Genomic DNA, 25,711 nt, shown 5'->3' with positions numbered 1-25,711 from the left:
TTTTTTTCCCAGTCATGCAGAGAGCATGTGAACAGTGAAGCTTTGACACGTGATTTTTTAAACACAGTCTTGCTTTATTTCATTGACTGCAATATAAAATATGCTCAGATAAAGTCAACAGAGTGAGCAGTAGGAATTTTCAGCCGGATTTTTAATATGAAAACATTGGAAAAACAATAACCTATAGAGTCTGACATCCTGCCTTCTTCAAGTGGTCCATTCCTACTTACAAAAATACATAATAATTAATAAGTAAGACATTAATTCAGCCATACTTGTAGCACACTTTACAGTGTCTCCCAGGGCCTTCACTCTGTAGGTTAGCACAGAACTTATATTTTCTAGGTATTACCATTCAGCATTACACTGCTCAATTACTGATCACTGATCCATGTATTATATATGTGGGACTGGAATTTTTTATTCCTGGTTTTTTGAATTTTTTTGTTTCCCTAAAACAGTTTAAGGAAACTGTAGCTGTGCCATATCTTTTTAAAAAGGAAAAAGTATTGACTTACTCCTTGTGTTATACAATCTATGTGGATTATTTGTTATATGCAAAAAAAAATCCTGGAACAAATCAGTATGCAGGCAGAATTTTGGAGGAAGAGGATAATAGAAGATGCGTTGACACAATGAATTAACTCATCATTGGAAGGTGTTGGGGGATACTTTTTCAAGCATTGTTTAAGTACCAATCTTATTTAGTTAGCTTTCAAAGGCTATTGGCACTTTGGTAAGACAGTTATAGGGCAGTGATTTAAAAAACTGAGCATTCTGAACTTGGACCTTCCTCTCTGCATTAACTGCTTCTTCCACTGACCACTCCTGTTTGAGGATACTTGATGTGCCGTGCACAGCTTCTTACCTTTCACTGTTGAATTCTATGGTTCACAGAGATTTTTCCTACTTGCCCTGCTCTTTGGAATGAGGAATCTTACAAGTCCTGTGAGAGTATAATTTTGCTGGAAAAACAGGGGTATAATCTATACTTTTCTTCTTTCCATCCAGTCCATGGTGCTGCTCCTTCACAGCCAGAGACAGTACATCTTTGAGTTTGACAAGAATGACCGGTTGTCCTCGGTGACCATGCCCAACGTTGCCCGTCAGACTTTGGAAACCATTCGTTCCATTGGTTACTACAGGAACATCTACCGGCCACCAGAAGGCAATGCCTCGGTAATTCAGGACTTCACAGAGGATGAGCAGCTCCTCCACACTTTGTACTTGGGCACTGGGAGACGCGTCATCTACAAGTATGGGAAGCTGTCCAAGTTAGCCGAGATGCTCTACGACACCACAAAGATCAGTTTCACGTACGATGAAACTGCGGGCATGCTGAAGACCATAAACCTGCAGAATGAAGGGTTCACCTGCACAATCAGGTACAGACAGATAGGGCCCCTCATTGACCGACAGATTTTCCGCTTCACTGAGGAGGGCATGGTGAATGCACGCTTTGACTACAACTATGACAACAGCTTCCGGGTGACCAGCATGCAAGCGGTCATCAACGAGACACCTTTGCCTATCGATCTCTACAGGTACGATGACGTGTCAGGCAAAACTGAGCAATTCGGTAAATTCGGGGTCATCTACTATGATATCAACCAGATTATCACCACTGCTGTCATGACCCACACTAAACATTTTGATGCCTATGGCAGGATGAAGGAGGTCCAGTATGAGATATTCCGGTCTCTCATGTACTGGATGACTGTGCAGTATGACAACATGGGTAGAGTGGTTAAGAAGGAGCTGAAGGTTGGCCCTTACGCAAACACAACTCGTTACTCATATGAATATGATGCTGATGGCCAGTTGCAGACTGTGTCTATCAATGACAAACCTCTCTGGCGTTACAGCTATGACCTAAATGGAAACCTCCATCTGTTGAGTCCAGGGAATAGTGCCCGCCTTACACCACTCAGGTATGACCTCAGGGATAGGATTACTAGACTGGGGGATGTGCAGTACAAAATGGATGAAGATGGCTTCCTGAAGCAAAGGGGCAATGATATTTTTGAGTACAATTCAGCTGGCCTGCTCATCAAAGCCTACAATAAAGCAAGTGGGTGGAGTGTGAAGTACCGCTATGATGGCCTAGGAAGGAGAGTCTCCAGCAAAACCAGCCATGGCCACCACTTGCAGTTCTTCTACGCAGATCTGACCAACCCAACAAAGGTGACCCACTTGTACAACCACTCGAGCTCTGAGATCACCTCCCTGTACTATGACCTCCAGGGCCACCTCTTTGCAATGGAGCTCAGCAGCGGCGATGAATTCTACATAGCCTGCGATAACATTGGCACTCCTTTGGCTGTCTTCAGTGGGACTGGCTTAATGATCAAGCAGATACTGTACACAGCATATGGGGAGATCTATATGGACACTAATCCCAACTTTCAGATCATCATCGGCTACCATGGAGGACTGTATGACCCCCTCACGAAGCTCATCCACATGGGGCGGAGAGACTATGATGTGCTAGCGGGTCGCTGGACAAGTCCGGACCATGATATGTGGAAGCATCTGAGTAGCAATAACATAATGCCTTTCAACCTGTATATGTTCAAAAACAACAACCCCATTAGCAATTCTCAGGATATCAAATGTTACATGACAGGTAAGATATTTAAATTAATAAACATTTTTTACAAGCTTGCCATCGGCAAATAGGTGTCATGGTCTAATGCCAGATGGAACTAAGCCCCATACCAGAGCTGCTCAGTCACTCCTCCCAGGTGGGATGGGAAACTGAAAAAGTGAGAAAACCCATAGACAGAGATTAAGACAGTTTAATAGGAGAAGCAAAAGGTACTTGTACAAGAAAAGTAAAGCCAGGAATTCGTTCTCTACTTCCCATCAGCAGGCAACCATCCCCAGGACAGCAGGGCTCCATCCCACAAAACAGTGGCTTGGGAAGACAAACCCCATCACTCCAAACGTCCTCTCCTTCCTTCTTCCTCCCCAGCTTTACATGACACCATATGGTTTGGGATATCCTTTGGGTCAGTCAGGGTCAGCTGTCTGGCTGTGTCCCCTCCCAGCTCCTTGTGCACCCCCAGCCCCCTCGCTGGTGGGGTGGGGTGAGGAGCAGAAAAGGCCTTGGCTCTGTGTGGGCACTGCTCAGCAGTAGCAAAACCATCCCTGTGTACCCAACACTTTCCAGAACAAATCCAACACACAGCCCTGCACCAGCTACTATAAAGAAATTTATCCTCACCAAAACCAGTACAATAGGTAATTCCTCTCTCAGTGTCCTGATCACCATAAGATTTTCTATTCTTTAATTAATGGACATAAGTTTTAGATTGCCGTTGGACCCCCATGTAAGGGGCATGTTTAATTCACTTGCATAAATGGAGATTGTAATTACCAAACCTGTTTCCTTTCTCTTCTTAGGTTTTGTTCTTTTTATTTTGCTTACAGTTTTTTATCCCCTCAGATATCTGAAGTTTAGCTACCAATTAATGTCCTGATAACCTTTCTCTTTTTAGAGGGGCAACTCTGTTTACGCAGCTTGCCTAGAGATTTGTTTGCAACTAAACAAATTGCATACAGAATTGTTTCAGCAGAATGGCAAAGCAATTCAAACATTTCATTACAATCAGCCATTTCAGAGTGTCTACATGACTACTACACCACTAGCTATGTAGCTCAAAGTTAATCGGCCTTGCAGGATCAACAGTGTCTACAAAAAGTCAAGAAAATAAGGTACTTTAGACATAGAGGACAGATTTTGGCACACAGCTACCCCAAAGCTTGATGCAATCTATGAACTGCTTCCCCTGAAACTTTGTAAAATTGCTGTAATATGAGCTCTGGGGTATTTTTACAGAAAATCCTTTTGTATATTAAATGGCCTTCCTATATACATAGAATCATAGAATCATTTCGTTTGGAAAAGACCCTAAGATTATAAAGTCCAGTTATTAACCCAGCACTACCACATCCACCACTAAACAGTGTCCCTAAGTGCTTCAACTACATGTCTTTTAAATTCCTTCTCAGATGGTGTCTCCACCACTGCCCTGGGCAGCCTCTTCCAGATCTTGACAACCCATTTTGTGAAGAAATGTTTCCTAAAATCCAATCTAAACCTGCCCTGGTGTAACTGGAGGTTGTTTCCTCTTGTCCCATTGCTTGTTACCTGGGAGAAAAGAGCAACCCCCACCATATACTGCAGCCTTGTTTCAGGCAGTTGTAGAGAGCAGTAAGGTCCCCCCTGAGCCTCCTTTTCTCCAGGCTAAACACTCCCAGCTCGCTCAGCTGCTCCTCATCAGACTTGTGCTCCAGACCCTTCCTCAGCTCTACTGCCCTTCTCTGGACACACTCCAGCAGCTCAGTGTCCTTCTTGTGGTGAGGGGCCCAAAACTGAACAGGATTGAAGGTGTGCCTCACCAGTGCCCTGTAGAGGGGGGCAGTCAATTCCACACCATTGCTGATGCTGCCCAGGGTGGCACTGTCCTTCTTGGCCATCTGATCACACTTGAATGTTTGCTGCCATCCCCTGCCTGTACTGAGATGGCAACCTGAAGGACCTCACTGGCAAATTGTCCCTCTACCATTGGTGTGCTGTCCCCAGGTTTATCTCCAGCCAGCTTTGTTTTATCCGCTTTCTTTAGGCTCAACCCTAGTTTCATACTGTGTGCAACAGTGGTAGCAATGAGGAGAGCTTGAGAAGTTTGAGAAGACTTTTTGGTGGGACTCTTTTCTAGATACCTCCCATTGAAAAGCCAAGTACTGCAATCACACATCAAATGTGCATACTTCTTAAGGAGATAGAAATAATTTTTAAATGCTCCTGCTGCATCTATCACAACCTTCCCAAATCCAACAATAATTGCATTCCCCTGAGTTACAAGATCTGCTTAATAGCAAGTAAACGTTACAAAGTAAAAATCTTGGGTTATCTATCCTACTTGTTTTTCTAGCCATTAGGATTTGTGCTTTCAGGTTGTTCTGCAATAATCATAAGGATTAGATCATGGGTTTTTTTCATATAAAAGTTTTTTTCTCCAGAGCTGAGAAGATGATGCCACGAGGGAAGCAAAATATGTCAAAAGATGCAGGCTAAGATCCTGTATGTTATTCTCACTTTGATAATAAAGGCTGGGAGGGAATACCTCAAGATAACTTTTCCTATCAGAAAATGCTTATTTGTCAAAACTGAATTTGTTTGTGGGGGAGGGTTGAGCTTGAGAGATGCAGTTTATGCTCAGGAGAAGCATAAACAGCTTTCAAAATTGTCTAAATGACAAATTCCACAATGTCCTTAAACAAAAATGGATTTTGGATTTTCAGCTTTTTCAAGTTAAGTGTAAACTAGTGATTGAAAACTGGAAAAGAAAAATAAGGAATCAAAATCAACATGGAGTTTAATTCAGAAGTTAATTGGAAATTTGTGGTCTGAACAGATCTAGTTTCTGAACTGTTGCTTTGTGGCATATTAACAGATTTTTGTTTTCCTGCTCAAGTTAAGAAAGGACAGAATATATTTTTCTAGCCCTGTGTTAGAACAGGTGCCCAGCTTCCCACACAACTCTGACAGTAAAATCAAGATGTCGAAAACTGATGCACTAATATTTTAAATGCAGCAAATAATTTTTTTCCACGGCCTTATAAGTTCTATTTTTAGTTTTTCAAGAATATAAAGCCCAAATACATTTTTCAAGTTTCTCCTCCCCCAGTGCATGGAAGAATCAGGCCATGCTATGGGATGAGTGCTGTGACGTGAGGCTGCTGCACCAGCACTTTTTGCTCAGGCTTTCAGGCACCTTGTGGACAGGACCCATGATAAGACTGTCCTTGTCATCACAACTAAATCTGCCCAGATCTGGACACAGGGAACACCTCTCTGTCCCTGCATTCCCACACTGGGACCTGTTTGTCCTTAGGGGAGCTCAGTGCCCAGGACATGGGTGACCAGCACATGCTTTGGTCCGCAGTGATGAGGTCTCTGAGCTTAAAGAAATTGAAGGTATGTGGAGGGGAGAGCAGGAGAAGCAGGTATTTATGTTTTGAGAGGCCCATTGTTAAACCTGAATATTTTAGTGATTGTACACTTCGTGGCACAGAGCTTTGCTGCCAGCTTCAGCAATCCTGATGGATTGAACTGACATTTCCATTACATGTGTCTGCATTAAGCACTCTTTTTCTTTGCCCTCAAATGAATTTACTGTGAAATGTGTTGGCAGGGTTACTGTAGCTGAAAAAAACCTCTGTGATGTGAAATGTACTTTTCTGTCAAAAAAGTTGTCACTGCCTCCTGGCAAATTAGTATTTTCCCCTCTGTTTTCTCATCTCCACACCTTCTTCTCATGGTTTCAGGTTGTTTGTTTTGGTGGTTTTTTGTTCTGGGTATTCCAACACCTCTCCCAAAAAAGAACAAACTCCTGTTGCAAATGTTTTGGAAGTCAATTTTCTGAGAAGTATTAAAGAAGCCCCCTGTATTGGATATTTCCAGACATGTTACATATTTTTCAACAGTTCAGCATCCATGCTCTGTATTCTTTCTAGCATTTTTGAAGTGTTTGGGGAATGATTCCTGCACCAATGCTGACCTTCACTGTTTTACTTTGTTCTCCTAACCACCTGGTCCACAATATGTACATCAAAGCTCTTCATTTGAGATAAGAAGGATTTGGAGGCAGGCTGTCTTAGCACTAGGCAACAAAATAATCAAATGAGCCTTTTCATTTCTCTCATACCCCCCCAGCCTCTCTGTTTCAAAGACACTCCAAAAACAATCTGTACATTGAGTGAACAGAAGTGTTTTTATTACAGAAATCCTCCCTCTTCCACATGGATTGTCGCAAGGGCTTTTTGGACATCTGCGCAATCGCAACATTTTGGCCTGCAGGAAAACAAGCAACAGATAGTGTGTTTGTTTGGCTCCTGATCCTCCAGTCATCTGGAACGGCGTTATTTGCCACTTGCATCCATAATTTCTTTTCCAACCAGTTCTTCAAAACATTAATTTAGGCTCATGGGAATAAAGAAAAAATATTCAAAGATGCATATTTTATTATTAAATTTTTTTCTGTCTTCAGATGGTTTCAACAACGCTTATTGAGCTTAGCAAAATGAAAGTCAAGCCTTTGCACTTCCAGCATGAAGCAGAGCAATCACCAAGAAAAATTCCAGTTACATCCAGACACTTAAGACTCCTGGGAGCTAATATTAGTTAAACTTCCCCTTCATACAGTTTTTTGCCTTGCAATTGCTATCGTGTGCCAAATTCACACCATATTGCTCAGGGATTGTAGCAGGTGTGTCCTCTGGAGCTAAGTGAAGGCTCATCAAATGCTCTGGAGTTAAGGGAGGGAGTGATGCTAATCCCAAACAGATCTAGGAGTTACCTAACCTCATAATTTTTTCCTCCAGCAGATTAACTTTCGCCTGCTATTCCTAATAGCTGTGCAATCAAAAATCAAGGAAGACTTTGAAATCTACTGGCAAGTAAATGCAGGAATGATGTCCCAAATGGCTGGTTTTCCATCACATTCCCTTTAGTGCTAGTGGTCCCTCTTCTGTATAAGACAATAATTTATCACTGATAGCCACCAGTTTTCTCACCATTCATGGACTTTTTTAAAGGTGTTTGTAAAAAGTACCCCAGCAAAATACCTCTCGTGTCTGTACACTTATTTTCACTATAATGTACCTTGCAGGTAGTATGAAGTCTAATTATAAATACCACTGTAAAAGATGATGTGACTTTACACTGGTTTAATACTCAAACTGCAGCTTCTTATGAAAGATGCCAGGAAACTCTGGACTGAGGTGGAAATCCATGGAAAAAGCAGTGTATATATCCAGAGTCTCTTCTGTGAGCACCAGCTAAATGCCTGAGCTGTCCATCCTGGATGTCCTGGTATTCTGGTACATAGCTCTAAATTTAGTCTTCAGCCTACAGGCCCTTGGAGAGTCCTTGGGGATAGAAGTATTGGGGCTGAGGTGTTCCGAGCTGACTGTAGGAGTGGATAACACTTCCCACTTGGCTGGAGCATCTCAGCCTCCAAGTGTGTTGCTGCTGCTGTACTTCTGCACACCTTCAAACAGTGCTTGGTTTCTGCTGATGAAGGGCAGACATGAAGTTGGCTTTGATTTGGGCCATTTGCTCACTGCCAATGTTTCTGTTTCAGAGCTGGGAAAGCACGGGATTTGGCTCTGGCTGGAGGTGGAAAGGCCAGATTTTGGCACACGGCTCATTGTAGGACATTAAGATTTCTGCTTTTCACACAAAGCAGAAGCTCATCATTTTGTCCAGACTGCTGCAGTGCCAGCCACTGTGGCATCCTCCTGTGTGCCTTCTCCTGGGCAATCTTGCTTGAGAGATCAGATAATCTTATTTATGTTTCTCTTCCCTTGCAGATGTCAACAGTTGGCTGCTCACCTTTGGGTTCCAGCTGCACAATGTCATCCCCGGCTACCCCAAGCCAGATATGGATGCCATGGAGCCATCCTATGAGCTAATCCACACACAGATGAAAACCCAAGAATGGGACAATAGCAAGGTGATTCATGGAACTCCATACTGTATCTCATGCCCTTATCAGCAAACCACTCATTTGCAGTGTTGGTTGAAAAAGCTCTACCAGCATGTTGTGAGAGGGAGAGCAAGTCAAACCCCATTCCAGTATTGAAATCTGAGCAAATAATCACATATTAAGTTCCCTACTGCCATGGTGCTTTTTTCTGTGATATTTTCTGGTGGTTGCTCAGTGAAATGGTGTGTTAGTGTTTCTTTCTTCCATTATCACATATTGCAGGTTAAATTCAAGGCCTTTGTACCCAGGATTTTTAGAAGTTATAAAAAAGTGAATCTTGATAGAGAATTGGTTTATAAAGTTTGGGGGGTTTTGTTCTAGAAACCTATTCATTCTGGTTTAAAATATCTTAAACAAGAAGTCACACTACTTGCATAGGAAGTTCTTTTGTATTGCAGAGAATCTTTCGAGAAAGAATTTTTTTATTATATTAAACTTTCATTTTACCTGACCAGGTTAAATCCCATGTAACTGTGTCCTGCTTTTAAAAACAGGCTTGTTTCCCCAGGCATTTTGGTAGATGCTGGTACAAAATTCAGTGATAAAATTGGCAAGAAAAAGGCTTTTACAGCCTTATCATTTCCCCATCTTCCTATTGGTGCTTACTCAACTGAAAGACAGAGGCAGCACTGTTAAAAGTTAGAACACGTGGTCAGGATTTGAGTGCCCTAGGTTAAGTCCCAGCCCTACTGCTTATCAGGGTATGACCTTGAAAGTCACTTACCTCTCAGGATTCTCTTCCATTTCATAGCCTGATTGTATTCTGGGGAGGCTTTCATCTGAGTCTGAATCCTCTTTAGTCTGAACTCCCACTTGCTGTTGCTGGTTGTTCGAACGTTGCAAGAGCAGTGAGGCGCCAACATGACTGGGGAGATCAGGACATGCTCTCCACATTTCTGCTAATAATATGACAACAGTAGGCAATGGAATTGATTCCATCTGCCCTCCTAGCCTCTCTACCTATGGCTTCACTGAAATCTTGATGACCTGCAGCAAGATTCTTGAGGTGTACATCTCAAACCAGGAGGTCACGTTTCTGAACGACAAAAGGTATCACTCAAAGGTACAAACAAATTACTGTAGATTGATAGTAGTCATATGTCGGTTTATCATTGGTACTCAGCCTCACAGCCGTGCTGAAGACAAGTTAAAATGCACCAGCTTCAACTTCAACAAGAAATCTATTTGAAGTGTCACTTAATAATATTGGTGGAACTAAAAAAATTACCATCACTGGGTTGATGCTTGAAAACTTTTACAGTGCAGTAACTCAATTGTGGTTTGGAGCACAGAGGCTCCCTTTTTGTTGCTTATTTCCTTGGATTAAACAATAACATGCTAATGGAAGTTACCTCTCTAATGAGAGAGACCCTCAGGATTTTTTCTCCCCTCTGCTGGGACACAGTCTCCCTGGGCAAAGCTGTACAGGAGTAGGCGAACAGGAAAGACTCACCCAGAGACTACACAGAAGACCATCTCTGTATTGTTATGTGCTGTAGATAATAACTCTCACAGAACCACCACAGAAATTATTATTATTGGTAATACTATATTATTGTTTTATCATTAGTTCATCATGTGTATTATAGTATGTAATATATATATATAACTTTTTCATGTACTATCATTATTTGACTTATTGAATAGTCAAGTAACTTGAGTGACAGCTTGAGGTGATGACTGACCCTTGTTTTTACAGGCAGATGAGCTGGAAATAAAATCAAGGAGAACCCTCCCTTCTGTCCACCTATTTTAGGTGAATCTGCTTTAATGAGCAGTAAGAAGAAAAGGAAATCTCCATGGCCCACACAGATTTTTAAAGCCAGAAGCTGCAGTGAGGGCTATGCAGGGCCCTGCTCATTAAAAGAGGGCTTTATACAGCTGTCATGCTTCCAGATGAGTCCCTTTGCACTCAGATGTTGAAAATGGAATTTAACCATTGCAGGCTGTTTCATATTCTTCCCCTGTTATGACAGCAACAAAACATGAGCTTTTTTATTTCAGTCTACAGTTGCAGGATCATGCTGTGAGAGCAAGGGGTTCCTAAATGCTGTAGAGCAGGATTCCCTTGCTTTCTGTCGCACCCAGCATATTGTAGGCATATATTTGCATATTCCAAATTCATTCACATATGATACCTGAATACATGATCCATTTTCTCCTATGCCTATCCATGCATCCAACACTGATGCTTCTATGAAGTTCTGTTCACTCCCAACCCTTCAAGGCATCAATACACACTCCCAAACACAGTCCAGTCCTCCTTGTCACTGGTTGTCTCTGTATTCATTGGTGAAGCATGTGGAAGAAAATAAAAACTTTTGAAAATTTCACATAGGAAGTGACAAAATTAAACCAAGGTAAATGAAAGCCCAGGAAACATTTTCAGTTAATAAGACTGATCAAACTGTAAAGTGGTATTGCAGAGCATACAGAGTAAGCTCTAGATCTTTTATCATTTAAAAGTAGCCGGGACAAGGCACTGATCACTGAATGATGTACCACAACTTTCTCATCTCCATGTCTTCTGATTCCTAGTTTCTCTGGGTCACTTACCTCCTTGTGATAGACAAAAGTATATTTGACCTACTCCACTGGTATTGCTGATAAAAGTTGGCCCAGCAGATTAAGTCTGTTCTTTTATCAGAAAGAAGCAACTAACAGGAGCACAATAACAACACAACTAACACCCATAAATGGCTGCTTCATCTCTCTTCAGAGTGCATAACCAGAGGGCCCTAGCATCTCCTTCCAAAACATTTCTGGTATTCGCCTTGCCACTCTGGAAGACAGGAGAGATAATTCTGACTTTGAGCATCCGCCACCTCAAAAACAGCCAGCATGTCATAAGCCTTGCACTAACCCCCTAAAGCTCTGAAGTGACATTTAAAATCCAATACTCCATTGTGCAGCACTTCCCCCCTCCTCCCCACGACTGTGAAGCTGTCACTAAATTGTTTGTTGAACAAGTTCAGTATTATTGGCCACTGGGGGACTCTGGGTGACCTCTGGCATATTGTGGAACTGTGGCACCTGAATCCAATTTCTCTTCTAGTTTTTTGGGGTTTTTTTGTTTTTTTTTTCTCCCCTTCCTTGTTTTGTCTCGTTGAGCTGTCAGGTAATTGTTGGAGCCAGAACAACTCTATTTCCAGGGAGGGGTGTTTTGGAGTCAGCACTTGTATCATTATCTACATCCTGTTATAACTACCATTCTCTCCATCCCATGGGCACTGTCTCCAGGAAGGGTCTTGTTTTCTGCAGTGCCTGTTACAGGCTTTGCTGGAGAAGTAGTTTTTGGCATCCCCTCTGGAGCAGCATTTTAAAGGCAAGGGCTGCTCTGGGATGCTCAGCCAGGACGTGAGCTATAAGGCTGTGCTTTCTGGCAGAGCTTCTTCCAAGGACAATCTGTTTGAGGGACTGGCTCTGCCAGTGTTCATCATTCAGGGAAGGTATCCTGACATTGCAGTTGCTTTGGCCTGGGCTTGGACTGTCACACTGTCTGCTCATCTGTCCATCAGCTCCCAGTTATGTTTTACAAATGCAGTGGTCAGTTTTCAAAGAATCCTATGCAGGGAAAAGAGTTGAAGTCTCAAAAACATTAAGCTCTTGGGGCTTTATGAAAATAGATGAGAAATCTATAAAGTGATGAGCAAGAGGCAGAGGCAAATCCTCTTACTTCTCCACACTTGAAATCTGCGTAATGAACTCAACCTCGTTATCCCCATACAGTCATATACGGTGGTGGGGTGGAGGAGAGACCTGTCCTCTAAACCCCTGAGTTAGTGCTCCTAAGTTTGGCTCATTCCCAGCCAGCCAGCATCCAGAGCACTGGCCTTGCTGGCCCGTGGCTCACCTCTGCTGCCCCACACGTCACCTCTTGGACAACCCAAGAGCCTGCAGTGCAGCCATGCTGGTGGGCACATCCAAACGGAGACTTGTCTCCAGGTTATGGCCACATGGAATATAGGGAGGAGCTGATGGCTGAACAATGGCTTTGTTAGCAGAGAACTACAGGGTAAATAAAAAGAGGGCTTATAAAAAAGAGGGAGAGCAACTTTTTGCACTGGCAAATAGGGATAGGTCAAAGGGGAACAGTTTTTAATTAAAACAGTAGAGGTATAGATTAGATGTTAGGAAGAAATTCTGTACCCAGAGAGCAGTGAGGCACTGGCACAGGTTGCCCAGACAAGATGTGGATACCCCATCCCTGGGATTGTTCAAGGCCAGGTTGGATGGGGCTTTGGGCAGCCTGGTCTAGTGGGGGCATCCTGGTGGGGGGGTTAGAAGAAGATCATCTTTTAGGTCCCTTACAGACCAAGCCTTTCTGTGATAGATAGGAAGGAGTTAAAAATGAATCATATATCAGAGAAATCATAACTTCCAAACCTATTGGAAAAAGTAGCTTTCTGCATTGTAAGCCATATGGTGGTAAGAGAAACACCTATCTGTCTATAATGGCACAAGGATAGAAAGAAACTTGGAAACATGTTCACGTATTTCACATCTTGGATCCTTGATGGGAAATTAAAGCTTTCAGTCTCACACTGGAAGGCGGTATTTAAAAACAACAGATGATAGGATCTGGCGATGGTATTTCAAATCCTCAAGAGGTGCTGGCAAAATGCAAGAGGCTATTCAGAGATCCTGGTAATGTGCCGCTCTCCTGAGCTTTGTGCAGCAGAGAACAAATGATGAAGGTTGTTCTCTTCTCTCCAAAGGGTTGTTACTAGATAAAGTGAAATGTCACCTAAGGATATCTGATTAAAAAAGACTGTGAGGAAAAACAAATCCAGCATATTTGTCACTCACATCGAGCAACAAATATTGAAATAAAATAGCGATAAATTCCCTTCTTTCTTCTGTAAAACCGGTTTATAGATGCCTTGGTTTACAGTTGCTAAAAGCAGTAGCAATTTTTACAGAATAGCACATGCCACTGCAGCTTTGGATGGAAATTTTCTGTTTCTTTTCCTTGCCAGTTCATTGAAATGAGTTCTAAGATTGAACAGAAATGGTAATTTCAAAGTCAGGGATACATTGCTTCTTTGAACTACGCACAATCTGTTTGCCTCCACCCTCTTTATATTCACAGCACAGCATACACGCTGGCTGTGCTCTGGTTTGCTTGAATTTGTTGGTTGGGGTTTTTTTTCTGTTGGATGTGTTTGCTTTTCCTTTTAACAGAATGCTGTTCCCAAATACATGCTTTTATCAAAGAAATGCACTCAAAAAGTCATTTCAAAGTCATCCTGGGCTTGTTTTCAAGGTAACAGAGATGCATTTGGTTATTGAAATTGTTGATAGCTAATAGTTAAGTTTGAGCAACCTGGTGTAGTGGAAGTTGCCCCTGCCTGTGGCAGAAGGTTTGGAACTAGATGGTTTTTAAGGTTCCTTCCAGCCCAAACCAGTCTGTGATTCTAAGTGATGGTGAATGTTCAGCATTACAGCTTTGCACATCTCATTTCCTCCTTCCTTATGTGAAAAAAAGGTGGGGAGAGCCCAGAAGTAACCAGTCCTCAATAGAAAACCATTTTTTGATTGTGCTCTTGTTCTTGATTAAGACACCTGAAGGTAGGTCTCTGCCTGTGAATTTTGATATTATGGTGGTGTCCAGATCCATTGGTTTGTTGGGGCAACCTAATTTGGAGACATTAATAGACAATTTTTGCCTAATAATTTGCTCATAATCGAGAACATACTGGAGTTCCAGCAGCTCATCAAGAATAAGGTGATGAAGACAAAATTGAAGGGGAACAGGGGCAATTTCTGATGGGAATTATTCGTCCATGCCCAGTACTGCCTGACTTCCCCGAGCTCCATTCTCCAAGGTGATAATCAGGGTGGTGCAATTAGATGGTGCAATTAATTCCAGGGACTCTTTATCACTCCCCTGCTGGTAAACAAGGTGATGTATATTATTGGAATATGTATCCCAATATAACCAGTTAGATGGTGCCTAGGCCAGTTCTGACCTTCGCTGCTGGGCCAGAGGCAGCACTGCGGTGTTTTACCCCAGAGATACCTTGGCTGGCGGCAGAGTGCAGCGGGGCACAAGACAGGACTCCGTTCTCCTCAGGAGAGAGAGCTTCTGGCGATAGTGGAGAGAAAGGGAGGAGTGGATTCTGCTAGAAGGTTGCCACATGTTTATTCCATGAGTACAGAGATATCTGCACTGGGCCACTGCTGCTAACAGAATGCCGGCCGCATGGTCTCATTAACCTTATAAGCTCGGGGACAGGGGAAGGGGAGGGGACAGGTGAGTTACCAACCAGGTGAAGGGGGCAGGGTCTCAAGGGAGGATGACACTTAGACAGGCCAATGACCCCCAGGCCTGAGGAGCATCCTTTGAAATCGACGAATCACACGACGCCTTGCTGGTATGTTAGCCTGATTGACAGGGCACACTCAGCAAGGGGGCGAGGGGGCAGGGAGAGAGGCATAAGCACACCTGGGAAGGGACTCGGAAGTTTAAAACAGGACATTGCAACACACCACAACAGTATATGTATATGGAGATACATAAGTGATCACAGGACGTAGCAGTGTAGCCAGAAGACCTGATTTACATCCTTGAGTGAGCAGTGATTTGGTATGAGCGCTGAGAGATGCCTTTTCCCATCACTGGTAAATGTTGCTGAGGCAAGTTGGAAAGGCAGCATGACATACAAAGTGGCTAAAGGACCACCTAGAGTCAAGCCATATGAGATACACCTGAGAAGAACTCTCCATTTCAACTTCTTTGGAGGAAGTAGCTAATTACCAAGGCTGTGCAGTGTGCACTTGTTTAGAGCAGTAAGTGTTTTATGAAGCCTAGAAGACTAATTGTTCCACGTCCATCATCACTGACATCTACATTAATTACGTCCATTTTTTGCATAATTAGAGCACTTGTGCAATTGGCAGAGAAGCTGGGCTCAGCTCCCTACCAGTCTGTTAATTATATTGCTCTCTAGGGGACATGTGAGATGCCCCACAGGCAGGATGGAGAAAACCAGAAAGAGCTCCTTTTTCATAGGAAACTTGTTCCTGCTCCACCTGCTATGCTGTCAATCAAAAAGGGAAATGGAGAAGGTACACCAGCCTGCTCAGCACTTTGAACAAAAGTAATTTCTGGGAATTTTAATGTTCTACAACCTAAAATGTGCTTTTGAAATTGTATTCCTCTATTCCCTTATAGTTTTCCCTTTTAACAGTCAAAACTGCTCATAACTTCTTAGTAAGTGGCAATGTGGCAATGCTCAATCCCTTTTTTTTTTTTTTTTAATGCTTTATGACTCTTCCCTGGAAATGGCCACCATGGAAATTAGGTTTTATTTCACTTCCCTTGTTATATTACAAGTCTTGTGTGAGAGGTCCACACTGAAATGCCTGCATCATCTGAATTGTCTTCTTGCACCCAGGATGTGAATCTCTAGTTCATGGACAGTTTAAGGCAATATCCTTCATGGGTGTTTAATTTCCTCGAAATAATCGGAATGGAGTAAACTTTGTAGCCTATTTTTAATCCTGTGTGTCATTACATTCTTGAACTGAGCCGTTGGCAGTACCAGGAGAGTTTTGTCATAGAATCCTCTTGCTTTTGTGAAATTTGAGCAAATAATTGTTTGTGAACAGGAGTCTGTAAGTCAGCACTGCCATGAATTGATGGGAGCATTTCCAGAACATTCTGCAGTAATGATGAGCTGCTGACTCACTGTGTGCTTGCTCCATTATACCCTAACAGCAAAAGTGCGTTTGTATTGCACTGGACTGCAAATGATCTGGGCTGTTGTCTCTCAATTTTTGCTTCAAAATAAGCTAAAACCTGAGCATCAGGTGTGGTTGGCTTTAACTCAGGGAGCCTGGCAAATTGTAGGGGGTTTCCAGGAAATAAGTTTTGGATATAATGCCTTCCTTGAGTTTTGAACAACCTGCTTCAGCCAGGCTGAAATGGAATATCAAGAGGTTATGGACACTCTGAGGGTCATACAGGTCATGCGGGGCAAGGAGCACAAGGAGTTACAATGTGGAGTTAAAATGGAAGAAACTTTTAGAAATACTTCCACATTTCACAGAAAAGCCGAAAGCATTTGGTAAAGCATCATGGCCATAAGACAATTGTTTCTTATATGCAGAAGAACACTGAAACACAACCTAATTATGCATCCAAACTCAACGCCCACACCACTGAGGCAAAAAAATAATTTTCTACCTTTACATCCTTCAATCTATGAGATTAAATACAGTTCAGGTTTCAGAAACAATGAGCATTAGGAGGGGACAACATTTCTCTCCCATGAATTAAAATTTTGAAAAAATGTGATAAGGGGGAAAAAATAATGGAGCTCTTCATTACATGTCTCCAGTATGTTCTCCTGCTCTCCAGCATCCTAATAATGCTTTTGGGTCATCAGATTTCTCTTTCTAATATGTCGTTCTCTTCTTTCTCTCCCTGCTCAGTCCATTTTGGGGGTCCAGTGTGAAGTGCAGAAGCAGCTGAAGGCTTTTGTCACCCTGGAGCGCTTTGAACAGATCTACAGCTCCAGCATCGCTGGGTGCCAGCACATCAAGAAGAACAAGAACTTTGCTTCAGGAGGCTCCATCTTTGGCAAGGGCGTCAAGTTCGCCATGAAAGACGGGCGTGTGGCCACGGACATCATCAGCGTGGCCAATGAGGATGGACGGAGGATCGCAGCCATCCTGAACAATGCCCACTACCTGGAGAACTTGCACTTCACCATCGACGGGGTAGACACGCACTATTTCATCAAGCAGGGGCCGTCGGAGGGTGATCTGTCCATCCTGGGCCTCAGTGGCGGGCGGAGGACCCTGGAGAACGGCGTGAATGTGACAGTGTCCCAGATCAACACAGTGCTGAGTGGGAGGACTAGACGCTACACAGACATCCAGCTCCAGTACGGTGCACTGTGTCTAAACACGCGCTACGGGACCACCTTGGACGAGGAGAAGGCACGCGTCCTGGAGCTGGCCCGACAGCGCGCCGTCACCCAAGCTTGGTCCCGGGAACAGCAGAGACTGCGGGATGGGGAGGAGGGTATTCGCTCGTGGACAGAAGGGGAGAAGCAACAAGTGCTAAACACGGGCCGGGTACAGGGCTACGATGGCTATTTTGTGATCTCAGTGGAGCAGTACCCTGAACTCTCAGACAGCGCCAACAACATCCACTTCATGAGACAGAGTGAAATGGGCAGAAGGTGACAGAGAGGGTCAATGCGGTGACTTCTTGCCAAAGACAGCTACTCTTTTGTGGCCACTTACCTGACTGTGTTGTACTCAATCCTTTTTCTAAACTGAACAAGGTGGGGTGGGAGGAAGATAGAAAGAGAAGGAATAATACGGTTGCACTGTAACTCATGCAACATACTTTTTTCCCGCTTTAATTTGGCCTTCATGCGTTTTTTGCAATGAACAGAAGGTATATTTTGCCGTAGTGTGATCACAGTGAAATTTACTGTCTCTTGTCCTTTTTTCTGTTTGTTTGTTTTGGATTTTTTTGTTTCTTTTCCCCCTTCTTTGTGAGGAATTTGAAGTGGGGAGTCGTCAACGTAAGTCCTTAGGTGTAAGTGCAAAATGGGTGTCTGTGCTAACTTGTGTCATCCTAACCCTTTCTGATTTGGGGCAGGGACATAGCCTTCCACCTGGAGCAGGGAGAGCCCATGGCATGCCAGAGAGCTCTTCCCAGAAAGAAAGGAGATGGAAGACAACGCTGATTCTGATACTCTGAAAGTGACCGTCCGAATCATGTGCCTCAAAAGGGACCTTACAAGTAGTTTTCACGTTTCACTTGGGACATAAAGTGTTTCTTTGGGGGCTCCTGCTGAGCAGAAGTAGATTATAGAGGCAAAGGAGCTGATTATATTACCTTGCAAGATGATTCTCTTCCTTCCTGAACTGGAATAAAAAAAGAGAAAAAATTGGTCTTTTTTCATTATGAGAGTAGATACTTTTTGGGTTTTTTTGTGTGTGCGCAAATCCTGGTTTTAGTTAAATAACCTAGCAAAAGCCAAGAAAAGGGACTCCTGCTCTATTGAGAAAAGCTAAAATAAATCCTCTCTCATACGTAGAGCTGTTCTATAGGTGGATTTAATGCACCCATGTTGTACATTTGCTAATGGCATAACTTCATTAAATGTATAGTGTTTCAGTACATGAGGCTACGTGTTTAACAGTCCACTGTGCTGTATCTGATAAAACCAGTTAATTTCTAGGAAGCTGATTTGAATTTAAAAGTAGTTATAGTATCCCAGTGACATACCACTGAAAATTAGAGTCAAACCCTGCTTTTCCTGATTCTGGAGCTTGTATTTATTGGCTGGGAAATGCAGTTTGGAGTAGCATGCTGGCAAGTCATTTATGACTATGGCAGATAAATGTCTCCTGGGGACTTTGGCAGCAGGGATTTTAAAATGTTTAATAAGTAGCAACAGCTTGTGCGTGGTGGGACAAGAAGGAGAATATGAAATCAACCCTCTCACTGTTTCTTACATGAGCTCAAATTTAATGGAGAGCCCACTTGACTGTTAGCAGTGACGAGGGGGAGGTTCAATGGAAATGCCCACTACAGAGAGGACCAAGTGCTTTAATAAGAAACTGCTGACAAAGTTGCTCGGCATGCTAATGTAATTTTTATTCACATAACCTCTGTGCTCTGGTATTTGGAAGAGTCCTTGAAATTCAGGGGAGCAAGGAGATGAGGTCAGCATCCTCTTCCCTGCCTGAAACAGTCCTGTGCTGTTCCTGCAGGCAGAAGTGTTACCCCACCTCTCAATGGAGCTCTGGCTGGAGGTGGCTAACCCTGGTCCTAGATAGATGTCTCTATCACACTGATACCTGCATATGTCCTGACTGTAAGAGCTCTCTTGTGTCTCTCTGGGAGCAGCTCAGCCCTGATTTTTTAATTTTTTTTTTAATTCCATCCACTTTGGCTTTTCCCAGTTCTGCAGAGAGATAACCCAAGACAACTCCATGCCAAGGCTGTTTCCTTACTCGGAGTCCTACAATGCACCTGTGTACTCAGAGGCAGCTCTTCTGCACTCATGCCACCACCACTGCCATCCTCCAGCACAGACTGGCACCCCTCTGCAGGATCTGAGCCCCAGATACAGCGGGGGCATGTGTTGGCCATGCAGTCCTTGAGCAGTGAAACATTGGCAGCCCCAGTGCTCTCACGGTTTCTCTGTAGAAACCGGCTGCCAGCTCCGTCTGCCTTGCCTGTCTGTTCCAGGGTGCTTGCCAGGAGGAAGGTGATGGGATGGAAATTCCCCTAACAGACTGTTCCTCCTCCGTTTCCGAATCCCTAATACCTTTGGCTGTGTGGCAATGACCAATGTTATGGGTTTGATTTTCTGCTTTTCTCTCCTGCTTGCAGCAAGGGTGTTGATGCTGGTGCTGTGTCCCAGCGCTGTACTCTGAACCACCCCTTGCAGCACACAACCTTTATTACTTTGGCAGGAGTGAACCACAGGCAGCTGGAAAGGGTATCCAGTTCTGGCAGAGCCAGGTGGGAGAAGATATGTTGGCCAGACCTGCTCCAGGCTTTTACAAGGGAGCAGTTGCTTTGGCTGCTGCCTGCCAGGGATGGTTAAAAGGCCATGGCATTGCCACCTGTATGCCTGGTAATAAAGTGCTTGGCAAGCGTGGGTTGCCCTGAGGATGCACAGGTGGGGGTCAGGGGCAGTGTTAGCCAAACCAGCAGTAACCACCTACTCAAAGGAAGCAGCACCTTCTTGCCAGTGCTGTCCAGCTCCCTGCTTCCCTCTCTCCAAGTCACACTAGGGACAAATCCCTCTTAAAACCTCAAACTTGTGATGGCTGTGAGTGTCTCAAACAGCATGAATGGAACAAAAAGAGACCTGCAGGAGGCAGGGTCAAAAGGTATGAACCCCTGGTAAAAGACTCACAGAGCAGAGAGAGCTCATTGTGCCTCCCATTTACACTGCCCCATTCCAAGCAGCTCCGAAGAAAAGTGATGCTTCTGTATCCATCTGCGTCCATGTGTTACAATGCGAAGAGGTGCAGCGCAAGAATAAATGGGCCATTTTTCCACGGAGTCAAGAAAAGAGATTGGAGTGTAAAATATTCCTACTGGAACCCTGCCAGCCTGAGATGGCACCTCTACAGCCTTACACAGACTCTTCAGGTTATTACATGAGCTAATGACTTTGAGGAGTTCACCCATTTTTCAAGAGTCTCCCAGTCCCTCCATGCTTGTCCAGCACGCCCAGAGCCAGGACCCCAGAGCTCTGTGCCATGGCCAAGGCAAGACCCTCGTGTTGCATTTTTCTGCATCGTCAAGCAGCACTGGGACGTGACTACGCCTGTCTGCCTGCTGGGTCCGTGACAGTCTTCTCCTGGGCCTGCAGCTCGTATGGAAACTATGGACATTGTGTCAAAAGGGGGAAAAATATAGCTATAAAAGTATATATATGTATATGTTGCTCCTTTGTATCAAAACAAAAATTTAATAGGGATGGCTATCTAATACTGGGGGAAAAACCTATCCAAAGACAGCTACTACATTCCTGAATCCTCAGCCTCTGTGAAAGCTTTCCACCTCACCTAGATGGCAAAACAACATTTTCAGTCCTGAAGCACTAAATTTACCCATTCATTAGTAAAAAAATGCTTTTTCTACAGGATCCCAAGTGCATTTCCAGTTTACTTATGGCCCTGTAGCTCCTTCCCAGCCTTTTTGTTGTCCATTTTGCCTCCCCATGTTACCATTCTGGTTGCCTGGCCCTTCTTGCTTTGTCTATGTGCAGGCGTGAAGTAATTTATTGCTTCCATGAGAGTGGAAGGTCTTGGGTGCAAATCCCACAGCACTTCACTCCCTATCATAGGATCAGGGACTGGTTTGTGTTGGAAAGAACCTTAAAGATCATCCAGTTTCAACCACCTGCCATGGGCAGCAACACCTTTCACTAAAAGGTGAAAACCCCATCCCAGCTGGCCTCGAACCCTTCCAGGGATGGAATATGCACAGTTTCTCTGGGCGACCTGTGCCAGTGCCTCACCACCCTCACAGGAAATAATTTCTTCCCAATACTTAATCTACTCTCTCTGTTTGAAGCCATGCCACATTGTCCTGTCACTCCATGCCCTTGTCAAAGTCCCTCTCCAGCTCTCTAGGAGCCCCTTAGGCACTGGAAGGGTCTCTAGGGGGTTCCCAGAGTCGTCTTCAGGCTGAGCAGCGCTGTGAGCATCTTAGCAGCCTCCTCCAGACTTGCTCCAACAGCTCAACATCTTTCTTGTGTTGGGGGCCCCAGAGCTGGATGCAGCATTCCAGCTGGGATCTGGTCAGGGCAGAGCAGGGGGCAGAATTTTGCCCTGCTGCCCACACTGCTGGTGATGCAGCCCAGGACACGTTTGGCTTTCTGAGCTGTGACTGCTCCCTAATGGGTCATGGTGAGCTTCTCACCCAACAGCACCCCCATTTTTCTCCCTAGGTATGCACTCCATCCATTCTCTGCCCAGCCTGTATTTGTGCTTGGGATTGCCCCAGCTGAACTTCATGAGGTTCACACTGGCCCACCACTCAGGCTTGTCAAGGTCCCTCTGGATGGCATCCCTTCCCTCCAGCAATTGCTCTAGATGCTGTTTCAAAGGCCCATTGAAAGGTGTGGCATACCATCTCCTGGGGAAAACATCACTGTGCTTTAAGTCTCATGTGCTTTAAGGTTTGATTTTTGAGAAGTCATTTTTGTTCTTGACTCCCAAAAAGAGGACTCAGCCCTCACCAAAAGGAGTTCCCCATCAAAATACAGAGGTGTAACTTCACTTGCTTTCAACTCTGGTCTTGTCTCCAGTCCAAAGAGTAGTGAGAAGGATCCTGACCAAATCTCACAGCTCAGAGGGCAAAATGCAGTGCTTTGGAGCAGAGGCTGCATCTCTCAGTGAGAGCAATAAAGAGCAACAGCTCAAGTCTTCAGTAGCTGGAGCTGGTATTGAAACATGCTCCTTTTGAAGGAACGACAGTGATGGGACTTACTTGGTGTGGCATCCAAACATAAGCAGTGCCATGAGGACTCTGTAGCTGAATAACATCCTGTGAACCCAGCCCAGGGGGAGAGGAGCAAGACCAATTAGGCATCACAAGAAATGCCACATTTGTTTCCTCTGAGATCTTTATTTTATTTTATTTTTTCCCTTTCAACTGGAGATTGGCACTTGGAAAAATCATTAAGCAGCAGTGACCGGAGGGAGTCACGCAGCTCATCATATCTTTGTCATCACAGCTATTGATCAGAGCCACAGTGAAAATGGGCCAACAATGCTAAACAACACCAGGCGAGAGCTGATGAGATGAAGGTCATTAAGAGCCCGGTGCTTGATTCAGGTTTAGAAGACACAGATGACTGGGAGCAGTCCCTGAGACACCATTTGGCCGTAACTTAGGAACAGTGAGGGATTTCTGTAATATATCTGTAGTTGCTTTATTGAGTGTAGGGACCGGCATGAAATTCTGCTCAGTCTATTATACAGACAGTGTAACCAGAATAAATCAAAATTGTTCAAAAAAAAAAAAATCTAATAAAGTACTTTTTCAGCTGTGACTTGTAAGTGTCACCGTGATGGATGGCAGCGCAATCCATTATGCAAAGACAAGGCTCTTAACATGAAATTTTAGAATTCGATTTTACGATTTACAGAGAGGGCCCCCTTCGTATTTACGGCACAGCAGTCTGTTTTGATTCAATCTCGGCGTAATTGAAACCAGGGCCAGGGATCATGGTTAGTCCTGTGGCTGCTTTTTAAAAGGGGAGGAGAAACAACTGCCTGTAACATTAATAATGGAGCTAGGGAGATCGCTTTGCTTGTTAAATCTCACTCAGTTTATCTTCTCACCCTGGTGGCTCTTCCAGACCTGGTGAACATGAACACTGTGCCTCCATGCCAGGGATGAATTTGATGGGATAAAATCTGGCTGCCATGTGGCCAGCAGCGTCCTCCATCCCACAGTGAGCATGGCCTGGGGCATTTTTGCTCCTGTTGCTACAGTCCTCCACAGGACAAGCTAGTTTTTCAGTACCTCTTTTTATTATAATCACTCATTTTATTATGATCACTAAATAGTTCCCCGTTACACCAAAGAATTTCCATGAGTTTTATAAAAATAAAAAAATAACCCAAAGCCTTCTTGTGTTTGCTTTTTTTTTTTTTTATTTTTTGGTGTATTTGTTTTGGGTTGATTTTTTTTCATCTCTTGAAAATATTTACATAAAATTACTTGCGACTGTAGAGCAAACTTTAAACAGACACCTTGGGGGCACGGAGGGCCCTGTCCAGGACCCCCCTTCTCCCTCCTGGATGAAGGGCCATTGCATGTCCTGGGGGCCATTTCCTGTGGCAGTTTTCCATCCTCTGCCACCCCAGTCAAAAACAACCCAGCCCACCCTAGGGAAATCTTCTGTGTTTCTTTTGTACTCTCCTTTAATTAACATAAAACTTTGTGTTCCTGACCAAGTGTTACATAGCTCAGCTGTTAACTCCCATTCCAGACGTCAGTGCTTTCTGGGGAGCATAGAAAACGACAAATGAAAAGTAATTAAAAAATATATACATATATATATAATTTTTTTCCTTAGAGATGGAAATTGTTCAAGCAAACACTAAAACTTTCAAAAAAGAAAAATAAAGTGTTTGGACAGTTCATAGATATTGTTGAAATAACCAATCAAAGAATCACACTTTTCTATAAAGTAAAATGTTTATTTTGTGAGAGGACTTCTAATGCAGCTCCAGCCAAGAAGAGGACTTTGTATCAAAGCTGCATCTGTAAGCCCAGCACTGAAGACTCTTGTCATTACCCTGTGTAATAATTTTCCTGAAGTCTGGAACTAATTTTTTGAGAAATTTTTTTTTCTCGATACTTTGTGTTTCTAATACTGTATTCTTGACTGTGTAAATACAACCAGGCTGTAAATAAGTGCAGATGTAGATACCTTCTAGAAAAAAAAAAAAGCAAACAGACAGAAATGACCATGTGTAGCCTTCAGTGACAAATAAAAGAATATTTTGTGTTTAAATAGTGTTTTCTTTTTTTCTGTGAAAATGTTGGATTTCTTCACCCCAGCTGTTTGGGATTGCAGGTGCCCCAAGGCTTTGCCAATCCAGGAGGTGGTGCTTGGGATTCAGAGCCCCCCCTACTGCAGGAGCCCCATTCCAGGAGAAGGATAACCTAACTGAGAAACTACATTATGAACTCCAAAAGATGCTTAACAAATCAGGATAGCATTAGATTCAGTGGTACATCCAGCAGAAACCTGTGCATCTGATCCTCATTCATGCAGAGGGGGAAGAGAAGCTGCTGCAGCACATTCCACAGTGACCCAGGGAAACTCTCTTGTGATTCCTGACACTGCCTGGCCCAGCCCCACTGGCAGCCTGCTCTGGTGCTTCAGGAAAAAATCCAGAGTAACTTCAGGAAACAGAGGCCAAAAACATGCATGTTCAGAAAACGTGTTGAGGGAAGCATCCTTGGGGAGAACCTAATAGGAAAATGAAGCATAGGACTGGGCACTGATCACTGGAGAAGGAGCAGGGAGTTGCTATCCAGCTTTACTGCCTGAGCATTGTGCTGCTCTCCAAAACCAGGTGAAATTGGGTCTTTTAAAATAAAGCCCAGTTCTGTGTGGAATCCCTCTCCTCTGACGGTAGATGGCTGTGATAGGGGAAATAAACAGCATCTCTCTTTCTCCCTTGACACCAGGCAGAGCCACAGGAGCCAGGTGAGGCCTCTTTGCATGCACATCTTGAGCAAGGTGAGGGGAGTCCAGCTGCTGGTGCATATTGACGCCTGCAAGGTTTCCCTGAGGTTTCTACCCTTGCTTGGCCATTCCTTGTGGAATGTTATTTATCTTCTCCACCAATATGCCTTTTCTTTCAGGGCCCTGTTCCACAGCCTTTATTTTCCAACTTCAGCTCCTCAAGCTGTCCTGCAAAGCAAACGTCCCCTTGACACCAACCAAGTTCCCCCTTTGCTCTCTCTGTGCCATGCTGAGCACAATGGACTCCTGCAGCCACATGGCACAAAGTCCACTTTCCAGCTGCTAGATAGTTTTTCCATCCTCTGACATGCTTGGCCACCTTACCTTCAGCAGGATAGTTTAACTTACCTTGTGCACCGGGCAGGGTCTCGCTGCTATGCTTATCAGAGA

General features: G+C 43.9%; 1 protein-coding gene across 20 annotated transcripts in view; it reads left to right on the top strand.

Annotated features, from left to right (window-relative positions):
* TENM4 (teneurin transmembrane protein 4) overlaps positions 1 to 23,135 on the top strand; it is a 1,564,491-nt gene extending 1,541,356 nt beyond the window's left edge. For all 20 annotated transcript variants that reach the window (XM_074535017.1, XM_074535019.1, XM_074535018.1 and 17 more), the window contains 3 exons: positions 1,012 to 2,626; positions 8,380 to 8,522; positions 16,995 to 23,135. In XM_074535017.1, the coding sequence (XP_074391118.1) occupies positions 1,012 to 2,626; positions 8,380 to 8,522; positions 16,995 to 17,753 (2,517 nt within the window). In that variant the 3' untranslated portion in view covers positions 17,754 to 23,135. The remainder of the gene's footprint in view (positions 1 to 1,011; positions 2,627 to 8,379; positions 8,523 to 16,994) is intronic.
* Positions 23,136 to 25,711: the final 2,576 nt, after the last annotated feature.

This window comes from Zonotrichia albicollis, chromosome 2 (genome assembly GCF_047830755.1).
Source record: "Zonotrichia albicollis isolate bZonAlb1 chromosome 2, bZonAlb1.hap1, whole genome shotgun sequence".
Lineage (NCBI taxonomy): Eukaryota > Metazoa > Chordata > Aves > Passeriformes > Passerellidae > Zonotrichia > Zonotrichia albicollis.
This window is presented reverse-complemented; position numbering and strand designations above follow the sequence as displayed.